Genomic DNA, 14,920 nt, shown 5'->3' with positions numbered 1-14,920 from the left:
CACTAGAATAGAGGATCCATGAAGGCAGAAACTAATTTTGGGTTTTGTTTTGTTTTTTAAAACTTTGTATCCTCAGCAGCTACCACATAATAGGCTTTTTTCCCCCAATTAAAAAAACTTAAAAATGTTGGTGATCTTCATATTTCCTGTTTAAGCAACAGAAACACAAATATCTACCACTACTACACTACCTACCTTACATTTGTTTTGCTCATTTCTGATCATTTTTGTGGTGCATTTCCCACAAAAATGATTAGAAACAATTACCACCAAAATAAATCAAATCTGATATGGATTCCCAATCCTTCTCCAAGAGCAGTTGTTTCTGCTAATCTTCACCAATAACTCCAAGAAATGAGGAAAGGGAAAGGGAATGAAAGACATACAAAAGAAAGCTCAGTAACAAATCTAGTCAGTCAGTGAATAAACATCTATTAGGCACTTACTCGGTGCTGTGCCCAAGAAAGGAGCTCACATTCGAATGGATGATACAAACAAATAATTATGTACATATAAGACAATACAAATGGGAAGCGATTTGAGCAGGGAAGGCTATAGCAAGATCTTTCAATAAAAAGAAGGCATGAGCTGATTCTTGAAGAAAATCAGGGAAACTGGGGAGGAGGAAGAAAGACCATTTCAGGCTCTGGATCAGGAGAGAGAATGTTGTATGTTAAGAATAAATAGCACTCTGGTAATCAAAGCTGGTCACAAAGCCCATTGAAGGAAGTAGCAGGCAAAATGAAGGGCTTTATAAGTCAAACAGAGTGGGGCAGCTGCATGGTGCAGTAGATACAGCACCAGCCCTGAATGTAGGAGTACCTGAGTTCAAATCTGCTCTCAGACACTTAACATTTCCTAGCTCTGTGATCTGGGACAAGTCACTTAACCTCAGAAAAAAAAATTTAAAAAGTCAAAACAAGATTTTCATTTGTTCCTGGTGGTAAGAGGGAACCACAGTGACACAGGGAGACACCTGTGCTTTGGAAAATCACTCTGGAGCTAAACTGGAATGTCAACATTGAAGTGAGGAGGGATGTGAGATGGGCAGGTCCAGGAGAAGAATAGAGTAGCAATCAAGGGGAAAAGCTGTAAGGAATAATAGTAAGGAGGTGGCTATGTTGTAAATGGAGAGAAGGAAGCATACATGGCATGTTATGAAGGCAGAAAATGACAAGATCTGACAATAGGTACACGGGGTGAGTCACTGGCTCATTAATAAGTAGTTTCTATATTTGTTTCAGAAGCAGCATTGGAAAACTTTAATTCTCTTTCAGAGTGGCACCAGTATTAATCAAAGTATTAATCAAAACAACACTACTTCCACCCCAACTTCATCTAAAATTTCAGAAAAGAACTCCCCATTCCGTAAAGATGAGGTTAACCATTAGTTTAATTTCAATAGGGTTTGCTGAAAGTGTTCTTCCATGACAGTGCTGCCATCAGAAATTAGTCCTTAGAATTGAGACAACTGGCTTAACAAAGGTCAAAGATTAATTAATCATTAGGCACAATTCTGACCAAAAGAGGGGAAAGACAAGGGGCTCTTAGACACTCCTATGCTACTTGCCAGTCAGATTGAGTCCTCTTGGGCTCAGTCAGTTTGTTTCAGTATGGCACCCTAATCTTTACAGACTTGCCGTCCACCTTAGTTTTTATATAATTAAAAAGTATAGCTTCAGGTTTTCAATGAAAAGTCTGGGCTGGACATCCAGATCCAGTAGTCACCTAACATATTATCCAATCATTTGTTCTCTATGCTCATGACTACTGAACACAATTATACAATTGTATAATTTTGTTACTGTGTACCATTTCTGGAAAAATTTAAGCATGTGTTTTTAAAGGAATAATTTCTGAACACCTAGAAAAATAAAGAATGATGACTAAGAGGAAGCATAAGTAGGTTATACCAAACTTAACCTATCCCTATTATTTGACAGATAAATAAATGATCAGTTCAAATGAAGCTCACTTGGGTTCCTGTAGAGCATTTAATAAAATTCTTTCAAACTAATTTTGAAGATAAGGTGATGAAGCGATGTGGGCTAGGTGACAATAGTTATGTTATAATGATCAAATCCCCAAAGGAGCCATTAAAGATCAATGTCAATTTCAAAGGACCTTAGTAAAATGTCCTATCGACTTGTCCTTTGTCCAAGACTATTTGACTTGTTTTTAAAAATGTGTATGTTTTGTAAAATTCTGAATGTAACAAACACTAAATAAAATGGGCAGTTTAAAAGTAGTATATACACATAAAGAGGACTACTTGAAACTATGACTCTCTACAAAGCATAACTTAATTCTCTTTTAAAATATATAATAAATTACACAGGTATCTTTCATAGACATCTTGATTATTAGAGTTCTCATTGTAGCATATGACTTGTGTTATCTTCTATTCATTTTAAAAATTCTTCAGTGATCCTTTCTTTTTTTTTTTTTTTTGAGGGAGGGAGGGGCATCCTCTTCCATACAGTCCTAACACTCCCACCATCTCCTCTCCCTCATTTAAGAAAAAAAGAAAATCCTTGGGAAAAAAAAAAAAAAAAGTCTGGATATTCAGCAGAGCCCAGAGATAGTGAAGTGGCAGGAAGTACATATCAAACTCTCCTCATTAATTCCAACACACACCTAAAATTTGGTCACTCCAAACACATCTAAAAACCATACTGGATTGAATCCTATTGCAGAAATGCGAAAAATAAGTCACAATGAATCAATCATTTTTTCAGCCCAAACTGGTCAAGGGAGAAAGGGAGAAAGAGAGGGAGAAGGGAAAAGGGAGAGGGGGAAGAGAGGGAGAGGGAGGTCTGTGGGCACAGATGATGGGGTATGGTCATTCTAACAAAATAATATGGTAGAGATAAAATTGCAAAGTCTTTACACAAGTTTTGGTTTTGTTTCATTCTCCATGGGAAGAGAGAGAAAAGGTTAATTTTTGCTGTTTAAAAATATATATTTAAAGGGGGGAAAAAAAGAAAACTGCCCAGATCTCTCTTTCCACAATGAAAAAAAGGAAAAATGTCACCTTCTGAAAAAAACCACAAAAAGAAAAATTCCAGGAACTTTACAGCCAGAATCCAGAGATTCTACATCAAATAAAATTACTCTAAACAAAAGAATAACTTAAACTTTAAACTTTAAAAAAAAAAAAAAAGGACAGTCAAGAATATAATGTCTTCTATTATTATACATGTTTTCTTAAAATTGAAATTTATTGCTATGTATTTTGAATCCTCTCTGATGTTCTGCTGGGAAAATGATAATTTCCCCCCTCCCCCTTTTCTGTCTTTCTTTTTCTATTTGTTTTTTCTTATTTTGTATTTAATTTGAAATAATTTTTTAAAATTTTAAAATACTCTTAAGTAACTAAAAAAAAAAATTAATTTTTAAGTACTAAGGAGTCATAATCAATGACATACAACTTAGCAACTACCACAATAAAGGAGCAGGGAGCATGGGATATGACATCCCAGAAAGAAAGGAATATAGGCTCTCAACTAAGAATAACTTACAGAATAAGAAAACCGATTATAATCCTACAAGGGGAAAAATGAACCTTAAATGAAAGATCTTGTAAGCATTACTGATAAAAAAAGACAGTGCACTGAAGCTCTGAAGTTAAAATAGGAGTGAAGAGAAACATAAAATGGTAAACACAAACAATTCTGAGGGATAAATAAGGATAAACTGCTTAAAACTGAGCATGAGATGAAACATGGGTTCCCTCTGAGCCCTATCATTGTCAGAGGCCATTTAATTAGATTAGACACCTGAACATAGCTCAGTTATGTCTTGATGATCTTAAAAATAGAATGGAAAGAGGGGAATATAAAATGGGGGAAAGGAAAAGGAAGGTTGGAGAAAATTATCTTACATAATTGTATTGTACAAGTTAAGGAGGGGATAGGAGGAACAGCTGACAACAATCCCCCACTCATAACTAATCAGAGGGTATAAAAGGATACCCTGCCTTCTACACACAATTTAGTACAGAAATGCATGCCATTCAAAAGGTAAACAAATGGGAAAAGAAAAGGGGAATTAAAGGGAGGCCAGATAAAGAAAATGATTAGTCCCAAACAAAATAAATTCTAACTGAAGAGGTACAAAAATATTTATGGCAGCTCTTTATGATTGGGAATCTGAGATGCCCATCAACTATGGAATTTTTCAATAGGGTGTGGTATAAAATTGTTTTGGAATACTATCATGCTTTAAAAAAATGAAGTGAACAATTTCAGAGAGATCTAGGAAAACATATGAACAGAATCAGGAGAAAATAATTTATACAAAAACAATATGGTAAATATAAGTGTAAAAGACTTATCACTATAATGTTCAACCACAATTCCAGAGGGTTAATAATGATGTAGGTCACCATGTCCCAGTAGAAAGGTAAAGACTATTAGAGTGCAGAATGACACACATTTTTAAAAAACATGGCCAATATGGAAATTTGCTTTGCTTGACTTCACACATTTATAACAGAGGTTTTATTTTTCTTTTGTTCTTGGTGGGAAGGAGAATGAATTTTTGCTGATTGAAAAAAATAAATTTTATTTTTAAAAAGGGGGAAAGGGGTCAAAAGCAGAAATTCCCACAACACCTATGTCCAAAATTGTACATCTTACTGTGAATCATGAGACCATCACCTCCATCAGGTGGTAAGTCACATGCTTTGTCATCACTTCTCTGGAATTAGTCACTGCATACATAGAAATTCTTAAATTCTTAAATCTTTCTACAGTGGTCTATTTTCACAAGGTAGGTGCTATTATATAAAATGCTCTCCTGTTTTTGCTCACTTCAATTTGAATGAGCCTTCCAAGTCTTCCCAAGTTTTTCTGAGCAGTCTTTTGCATCATTCCCTATAATACAAATTTCTTTTCCACTCATGTATTCCCAGTTGATGATCATCCCCTTGGTTTCCAGTTCTTTGCTATAGCAAGAAGGCTTGCTTTCTATCTTTCTATCTACACATACAGTAGAAGGACATAGATACATATACATTGTGTACATGTGGCCCTTTTTCTGCTTTGATTTTTTTTTTTTTTTTTTTTTTTGTTATAGATGGGCCCAGAAGTCTTATTGATAAGTCAAAGGGCATGCAATTTAGCAACTTCTACTTGACATTTAACAATGGATTTGTGGACAAAATACAGAGTGAAAACCATCACTAAAATTAAACAAAATTGGCAAGAAGACTCCCATCAATGCCCTATAATGCTATAATTATCAAGACCATGATAACAGCCCATGTCTGCTGACTGTGATATCCTGACTGTGCTACGGGTATTAGTGGATCTTAAGTTTTGTCTCAAAGAAGAGGCAGACTCCTGAGCACGCCTTTCTGGTCTATATCTTGGATGAACAAGAGACTACTGCTGTCAACAAAATGGATGAGAATCTACAGGAAGAAATTGTCAAGGAAGTTGGTACTTAAGTGATTGGTCACCATCCAGGCCTAGAAGTTTTTCAGTTTGGAACAGGGACAAGAAGCTTGACTCAAGCTCAAATAGCCTAATTCAAAGGAGATGTCATCCTGAAGGAAAGCGATGCTAGAGGACTGTCTCTGCTTTTGGACTTCATTTTGACATCAGCTTATCCATTATACAAACACCTGGTTGACTTCTCCAAGATGTCTGACACAAGATTGGTGGAAGTGGCACACTGCCAAATAGTAATATACTACTAGTGTTCTAAAACTAGAAGGGCTGGTGGGAAAAATGATGTCTGCTCCAGGTTCTATCACAGCTGAACAAAGCCTGGGGAAATGCACTAGAAGTTCAGAGCAAGCAGGCCTCAAAATAATTCTGTCAAATTAGAGATGTCAGATCATCTTGTCAAGGATGTCCACCCCATGGTAATGTGGCTGGTGACAGAAAGAATGAGTGACATGTCAATGAATGGGCCACCTCTAGTTCACCCACAAGTCATCATCTGGAACCATCCAGGCCAAATGGGGGTTGACTACCTGGCTGCCCATCTGTTCAGGATGGCCTCACTGCTCCCAGGTTTGCTGGCCTGAAGGGCAGAATAACTTTTATTCTGGTGAGTAGCTGGAACCTGGCCCAGCCCTAACCTCCTGAGAGCTGGTGATGCTACCACTGTTGGCATGGTCCCAGGCAAGCCGTGGAGCGGAGAGCTTCTCGGATTATAGTCCTCTGGGTGACTGTGCTGTCCCTGGTATGAGAGCCCGCCTGCTGCTGGCATCATCAAGGAAGAGGACTTAGAAGGCTACTAGAGAAGTCAATGTCACACTACCCAAAAAGCTCAACAAATATTCTGTACTGCCTGCCACCCTTCAAATCTCAATCAGTGGCCGAATGGTTTCAGAGCTGTTTGTCTCAATTGACTGTTTATACTTAAGGGTAAAAAAAACTGGTTAATCATTACAGTATTTTGTAAAAGCTTTAGGAGGAAGAAAATCTTGTGCACACAAACTTTTATATGATGGTCTTGGTTTTTATATAAGTAATTTCAAATGGCAAAAACTTCCAAAAATTGGTCACAGAATTTTGAAATCATTAAAATATGATTCAATGAAAAAGAAAACAAAACCCCAAACTCTCAACATTTAACATCACTAATATGAGTGAAAGCACAGAAGGAAAAGTTATCATACCATATCAAAATCTGGTATCAAAGCTGAGAGAGAGAACATCAACATGATGTCTTAATAACAGAATACAAAAAGATCTAAAATAGTTAAAATGCTAGGCTGACTCTCCAAATGATAAATGGTCAAAGGATATGAACAATTTTTAGATGAAGAAATTAAAACTATTTCTAGTCAAATGGCAAAATGTTCTAAATCATTATAATTTATAGATTTCTCTTTATTAGAAAAATGCAAATTAAGATTTTAATTTCTTAATTAAGATACTCTAAGATACCACTACACACCTCTCAGATTGGCTAAGATGACAGGAAAAAATAATGATAAATGTTGGAGGGGAGGTGGGAAAACTGGGACACTGATACATTGTTAGTGGAGTTCCCAATAGTTTGGAACTATGCCTATCAATGAGCTATATGATAGTTATGGCTATCAAACTGCATACCCTTTGACCCAGCAGTGTATCCATTGGGCCTGTATCCCAAAGAGATCTTAAGGAAGGGAAAAGAACTTACATGTACAAAAATGTTTGTAGTAGCCCTTTTTGTAGTGGCAAGAAACTGGAAACTGAGTGGATGCCCATCAGTTGGAGAATGGCTAAATAAGTTATGGTATATGAATGTTATGGAATATTGTTTTTCTATTAAGAAACAACGGGATGATTTCAGAAAGTTCTGGAAAAACTGATGCTAACTGAAATGAGTAGAAGCAAAAAAAAAAACCATCGTACACAGCAACAAAATTGCGTGATGATCAACTCTGATAAATGTGGCTCTTTTATACAATGAGGTGATTCAGGCCAAATCCAATAGACTTGGAATGGAGAGCCATGTGCATTTAGAGAGAGAACTATGGGGGTATTCAGTCTACCATATATTGTAGTTGTTGTTTGCTTATTTTTTCCCCTTTTTGATATGACTTTTCTTGTGCATCATGATAAATGTGAAAATATGTATAGAAGAATCGCACATGTTTAATACATATTGGATTGCTTGTAGTCTAATGAAGGGGGATGGGGAATGGAGGGAGAAAAATTGAGAACACAAGATTTTGCAAAGATGAATGTTGAAAACTATTTTTGCATGTATTTTGAAAATAAAAACTATTATTAAAAAAACAATAAAATGCTAGGCTCAATCTAATTATAAAATTTAGAGGAGGGGGAAAAAAAAAACATAAAGAAGTAGTGTGAGGTGGGCAGTTACCAGTTGATCATATTATAAAATCTTTCCCTGAATTTCAGGTGAGGTCTGACTGAGCCAATAATGTAGTATTTGCCTCTGACCCAAAATGCTGATCTATTACAGATATATCTGCCTTTCAACAAACATCCTTCAAACAGGTTCTGATTAAAGGTGCCAACAAAGTAAGCTCCAAGTGAAGATGACTCCCTGAGAGCCTAAAAGTACACCTGCTAGTCTACCATTACAAGTACCTTTTTCTGAAAGCTACAATTTCCTCCAGGAAAAACAAAGGGGTTGGGAGTCACAAAGTCTAGTATTCACTTTCTCTACCTGAAGTTTCCTCTCCCCACAAAATCAAAGGTCCCACCCTTTCCCAACACATAATCGAGGACTGATAATTAAATGTGTATGGCAGTAGAATGAGACCTGGCATTTTAGTGGTATAGAGGAAAAACTAGCTCAGTTAATACAGGTCAGCCCCTGTTCCTAACTTATTATAAAGAGAGTTCCCTGAGGCCAAGAGAGGTGAAGATCCCTGAGTCAGCAAGAAGCAAAAATGAGAAATGACCCCAGCCTGTCCAAATTCCTGGGCAGTTTCTCTGGCCACTAACCAGTGGCAAAAACATAATTAGCCAGATAATCACTTTTTTCTTAAAGTTTGCCACTGGAGAGCAGAGCAAGCCTGGCATGTCATCAACATGTCCAAAATCAAACTCATTTTCATCTCCCGGTTCTCATCTAAGATCTGTGCCCTTTCCTTACCATGAGTATGATCCCCTGGGTCAGGTGCCTCCTCCAACATTGGGGCTTCCCAAGATTAATGAATAACCCCACCATTCTCCAGAGACACCAAATGCTGATAGGGGCTACAAAAGAAATCTTTCTCAAATAGCTCTTTAATTGTGTCCTCAGGTTAATCAAAACCTTCAGAGGTTCTCCAAGTATGTAAACACCTGATTGCAGTATTGAAGATACTTCATTCTTTCATTCAATAAACATTTATTAAATGCCTACTAGGTGCCAAGTACTGTGCTAAGTCCTGGGGATACAAAAAGAGAAGAAAGACAACTTCTTGTCTGCCCTCAAGGAACATGTGGCTAATGGAGATAGACAACATACAAACAACAGATACAAAACAAGCTATATACAGGGTAAATAGGAAATAATGAACAGAGAAGAAGCACTGGAATGAAAAGGGGCTGGGAAAGGTGGGATATTAGCTGGGATTTACAAAAAGCCAGGGAGGTCAGTCGTCAGAAAGGAAGAGGGAGAGCATTCTAGGAAGCTCCAACAAACCTTTCCAGCCTGATATCAAATTATTTCCTTTCATACGTTCCTTGTTCTAGCCAAGCTAGACTTTCATTTATCTTCTCAAAGACCCTTACTACACCTGACCTTTGCTCCTATTTTAGCCCATACCCAGAATGGCCTCCCACCAGTCGCTTCTATACCTGTTAAAGTCCTTCTTTTCATGGCCTAATTTTAAGCAGAAGCTGTTCTGGGAAGCTTCCTTCTGCTTCAAACTTCCTTATTTGTACTGGGCACCTTGGAAAAGAACCTCTCCTTATACCTGTTTCATCTTCCTTTCTTCAGCCATTTGCACACATGTATTTGGGGCCACCCCCTCCAGGAGAACAGAAGCCACAAGAGCAGAACTGTGTTCAACTCTAGCTCCTGGAAACAGTACCACCGGTTGCAGTCTGCATAAGAATTGTTCAGACACATTCAAGTGACTGAATACTCATTCTTCAACAGCAGAAGTTGGTACTTGGAGGAATGTTTTAAGGAATCAGATTTTTCTTGGGCTATATACCACCAAAAAGAATCAAAAGTGAATGCTACACAATTACAAATTGCCTACCCCCAAAGAAGAAATTATGAGAAGTCACCCCCACCCCATTCTTTTCATCGATTGATCTGTATGGATTGATCTGTATAGCTGATTTTTTTTTCTCTTCTTTTTTCTTGTCTTTCTGTGAAGGAGAGAGATGCTAGTGGAAACTTTGGTAATGTTTAATGTTTAAAGAAGACATCAACAAAAACATATTAAAAAACAAAATGATCACTTTGCCTTAAAACTCACTCTGATTTGTTCTACTGGAACCAAACAATTGTCAAGAACTTACCAAGCTTTTCCTGTGAGTCAGGCCCTGCGCTAAAATGTGGGGTTATGAAGGGTACCACCAGTCCTTGCCCTCAAGGAGCTGACATTCTATTGGGGAAGAAAACATGTCAATAATAGGGAGATCCTATTGACACATAGAGAGACATAGACACATAGAGAGAAGATGGAGAGTAAACTGAGAGGAAAAACCTACAGAACGTAGTACTTGAGTTGAGCTCCAAAGACAATGGGCTTCTGAGTCGGAGGTGGGAAGAAAGAGCATCCAGAGCATGGATCCAGACAGGCAAAACCACTGTCCTTGTCATCACCACCACCACACAGCATTTAGAGAGCACTTTAAGGTCTGCTAAGCACTTTAAAAATGTTATCTTATTTTTTCTTCACAACAACTCTGTGAGGTAGATATTAAGATCAATACCATTTTACAGATGAGGCTGACAGGTTAAATGGCCCACCAGGGTCACACAGCTAGTAAGTAAGTATCGGAGTGTCTGCACTTGGGTCTTTCTGACTCCAGACCCAAAACTCTCTTCATTACCATATCTAGTACATCGATATAAGTCTTCAAAGAACAGCAAATAGATCTGTGCAGTTAAATTTTAGAACTGAATAGAAAGAAACAGAAGACTAGAAAAGTACCATGGGTTTTAAAGAATGCTAAACACAAGACTTTGTTGGGAGCTACTGAAGGGGAATAAAAGATGACAGTCACACCTGTGCACTAGAGAAATCATCTGGCTGACTACTGACTGTGCTAAGTACAAGGAGGAGGTTAGGAGAAGCTCATGAACTAGCTTTAAAAGCTGGTTAATACAAAACCTACTCTGGTCTTGGATCAGAATCCTGACAGGATGTGGTACCTCAAAGATCAAGAATTATCATTTCATTGGTACTCTCCTGTTCAATGCTTCTGATGTTTCTTAAGTGTTTTTCTTTGGACTGGTACAAAAATAAGTAAAAAATAAAAATCAGTGCCTAAAGAGACTGTTGATTGACATCCAAAAAAAGTTGCTTTTGACCTCAGGATGACTGGTTTCAGTGTGACCCTGAGCAGTCCTCAGTACTCACAGACAATTCTTTCAGGCCATTACTACTGCAGAAAAGGTGCCCCACTCCTTTGCCTACTCAACCCACTGGGGGAGTTTCTATCCTAATGAAATCACAAATCCAGTCAGTCTTGTGTTCCCGAATGCCAACAGATCTCATGGGTTTGTGTCAGAACTGGGGGAGGGGAGAAGTGGAGTGGGGATAGGAGTAAATGTCCCTTTAGTCAATCGATAAGCATTTGTTAAGCAACTACTGGGACAAGGCACCAGAGATAAAAATACAAAGGAGAATATAACTCCTACTCAGAAGTGAAGCAAGTTGGAAAGACTCAGGCAACAATAAAAGCAAGTATTTCTAGAGAGTTGAAGATTTGCAAAGTGATTTGTAAATCAACCTTTGTAAATTAAGATCTTCTCATTCCATGCTCAGGAAGGCCTTGGGTGGGAGGGGCTGTTACGACCTCTCGCCCTCCCCCCCCCCTTGATAAGCAAACTGAAGCAGACATAGGTAAAGTCTTGGGCTTCTATGTATGTGGCTCGGTTTAAAAAGTATTTATGAAGCAGCTGGTATGCTCGATGCTGGGGTATGAGGTAGGTGCTAAGCAAAACAGCGCCTGCCCTCAAGGAGCTTCCATTCAGTCGGGGAAAAGAACCCTGGGAGGGCCCAGGCCGCTAAGGAGGGCAGTTTGTGAACCACAGGTTCGGGAGTCGGGGGATGGGCTACACGGCTGGAGATCAGGAAAGGGGGTTTCAAGCGGGGGCGAAATGTATAGTCCCGTCCCCGTGACGGTCACTCTCTGGGCCTGGGGGATCCGGAACAGGAGGACGGGCTTGTCCCACCCACACTGGGCCGCGGGGGAGGGGAGAAGCGCCCGTGCCTCAGTTTCCTCCCGGCCGCACTTTCCCGCAGAGCGTGCCCCCTCCCCCACCCTCTCCCTGCCCCGGGCCGCACCTTCTCGCAGAGCGTGCGCACTTGATTTTCGTTCAGCTGCTTGCACTCGTTTAGCTGCTCCACCCACTGGTCCAGCTCCTTCGTGAACATCTTGTCCTCCATGATGGCGGCGGCGGCAGCAGCTGCAGCAGCAGCAGCGGCGGCGGCGGCAGCGGCGGCGGCGGCGGCGGCGGCCGAGGGGGCTCGTGCTGGACCCGCCGGGCCCGGGCCCTGGCCCCGCCCCCGCCCCGCCCCGGCGCCGGTCCCGCCCGCCGTCGAGCCCCGCCACGCCACGCAAGCCCCGCCCCCGCCCCGCCCTCAGCGGGGCGCGAGCCGGGACTGCGCGGGCGCACAGACGTGCCCGGGAGGGAGATGCGGCGACGGGGCCGCGCTCGGGCCTGCGGGGACGCGCCCGCTGGCCGCCAACCCCTCCTGCGCGCGCGCGTCGCCCCGCCCCCTCCGCGGCGCGCACAGCCGCTCCCAGGGGCCTTTGGGCGGGGCTGAGGGCGGCGGCGGCGGCCGAGATGGAGTGGGGCTGCCGCGCCGCCGGCCTGCCTGCCTGTCTCTCTGCTGCCCGCCCAGGCCGACTCCGCCCTCGCCCGTAGCCCTCCTCACGCTCTCTGCCCGTCGGGGCCCGTCACCGCGGGGCACTTCCGCCGGAAGGAGCGGGGGGAGGCCGGCGCGCGGACCAGGGGAGGAGGAGGAAGGGCACGAGGCGCGCCGCCGTGCCACAGTATCACCGCGCGGCCGTGGAGGTCGGGGCGGGAGTGATGGGGGGGAGGTGGGGTAGGAGATGGCGGCAGTGGCGGTGGTAGAGCCCCGCCCCTCCCTGGCTCCGCAGTTCTGACCCTTTACGTCACTGTGTGACCCTCCCCTTTCTCCGCAACGATGCCCTCACATGTCCTTGCGAGTAACGCTCGGTGGGAAGAGCCGTTTCCCCCGCCCCCCACCCCCGACCCGGGCATCACAACGCCGCCATCTACCCCGGAGGAGGTGCTGGCTTTGCCCGAGCCCCTCTCTTCAGTTGTGTAGGTGATCCTCTTTGTCTCGTGAAAAAGAATGGAGTCAGCCGCTTATGGTTTTATCCAAAGGCCCAAGCACCCCATCCTTCTCTCTGTGCCTCTCTCCCAATAAACATAGGTCACAGCTATCTGCTGCTGGAGGTGGGAAGGCTGACCATTTGGCCCGCGGGATGAGCTCTGGGCGAACTCGTAATTGCATGCGGCCGTTTCGCGGCGCACCAGGCCCGTGGGAGCCGAGAGGGGGGGCTGCACAGACAGCCACCATCCCCCGCCAAACCCGGCCCTTGCGGGACCTGAGACGCTCTTAGCTACGTCCAAGTTGCTCAAGAACCCTCTCCCAAAACCTCCCTCGTCTTTCCCCCGCCGCCTCTTTAGGGTGGAAGCTCCCGGAGGGCAAGCTCTCCCTTTCTTCTTACACAAAGTAAACCAGTCAATCAGTGCTCGTTATATACTCTGACGTTTCTTATGTCCCCTGCCCAGATTGGGAACATCTCAGAATTCTGCATGTTGTTCATACTCGCAATAAAAGAAAACGTTTAATTGCAGCTAGATGTCAGTGAAATGAGTTAATAGGTCAGTTTTTCCTCATCCTAGCAAATGTTCCTGCTTAGTGCTTTTAGAAAAAAACAAACGAAAAATAAAAACATCAAGAGAATTTGTCATAACTGATGAATTAGTAGTAATTAAGAAGAACTGGTGTATTTTCTGCTGGACAATTCAAAACATGAAGTAAAAATGAAAAGTTTCTTAAAATAAGTTCCAGAGAAGTCAGCAATATAGCAATTTAGCACTCAAAAACACCTTTCAAGTGGTGCAATAGTGATATGACCAAGTGCTTACATTTGCATACACCTACACTCAGAATGTTTAGTGATTTTAAAACACCAAATTTGTGCTGAATAAAAACTAATACCTAACTTTATATAGCACTTTGAAATCTACAAATCACATTAAATGTAGATTATCTCGCTTGATCCTTACAACAACCCTGCAGATACAAGCTGTTATCCCCATTTTACCAATGAGGAAACTGAGGCAGAAAGAGATTATTTTTCAGGGTAGAGTGTCTGTTTAGTGTCTATGGCTAGATTTGAACTAGCTTTTCCTGATTCCAAGATCCAGACTGTCACTACCCCACCTAGCAGCCTCCAAGTTTAACCAAACTGACAGAGGGATACTGGATGCACAAAAAAGTTTAAGAATCCTAGGTTAACTGTTTTGCTTAAATATATGGGCTTATTGATGTAGCTACTATTCATTATTCATGACAATCTTTTGTGTAACCAGGAGTTGGTTACAGGGAAAACTAAGGGGTGAAGGAAAGTTAGGGGCTACTTTTCTCTGGAGAGTAATCAGGAAGCAGTTTTCATTTTGACCTTATCGTACTCTTAAGTCAGAAATATTTGAAGAGTGGCAGTAGATATTTTAAATAAGCCTAGCCCAGTCTCCTTCAAGGAATCTGGAGGAAACATTGCCCCAACATCGTCAGTGGACCCCTATGGCTCAGCCTCAACAGTCCTGGACCTTGCCTGCCCCTCCCTCCAGTTACTTATCTCCACAAAGAAGGAAAAGAAATAAGGGGGCTAAAATAGATCTGAGTTGGCAACTAATCCTGCCACCCATGAGCCTTTGGAGTGAGAGTTAGTCACTATGTTCAACAGAGGTTTTCCAAGTTATGTACCTTTTTCTCCTTGTTCTACTCATTTCTCTATATATCTGTTCAGTTAAGACCATAAGATTTCCCATGTGCCTCTGAATAGGTCTTTCATTATTTCTTAGAGCAAAAAAAGATATTCCATTATATTTACATATATCATAATTTGTTCAATCATTCCCCAATTGATAGGGAGTGTCTTAAGTATCCAGTTCTTTGTCACCAAAAAAAGAGGTGCTATAAATTTATGTATACTATGAGTCCTTTTCCTATTTCTACAATCTCTTTGGCGTACAATCCTAATAGTGTTGGTTCTTCTTAGAGTAGTAA

General features: G+C 41.5%; 1 protein-coding gene across 1 annotated transcript in view; it reads right to left on the bottom strand.

Annotated features, from left to right (window-relative positions):
- Window positions 1–12,064, bottom strand: part of PPP2CB (protein phosphatase 2 catalytic subunit beta) — a 42,356-nt gene extending 30,292 nt beyond the window's left edge. Inside the window, exon 1 of the mRNA XM_051963752.1 lies at window positions 11,936–12,064. Within this exon, the coding sequence (XP_051819712.1) occupies window positions 11,936–12,037 (102 nt within the window). The 5' untranslated portion in view covers window positions 12,038–12,064. The remainder of the gene's footprint in view (window positions 1–11,935) is intronic.
- Between the last annotated feature and the right edge of the window lie 2,856 nt (window positions 12,065–14,920).

The sequence above is a fragment of the Antechinus flavipes genome, chromosome 6 (assembly GCF_016432865.1).
Source record: "Antechinus flavipes isolate AdamAnt ecotype Samford, QLD, Australia chromosome 6, AdamAnt_v2, whole genome shotgun sequence".
Lineage (NCBI taxonomy): Eukaryota > Metazoa > Chordata > Mammalia > Dasyuromorphia > Dasyuridae > Antechinus > Antechinus flavipes.
This window is presented reverse-complemented; position numbering and strand designations above follow the sequence as displayed.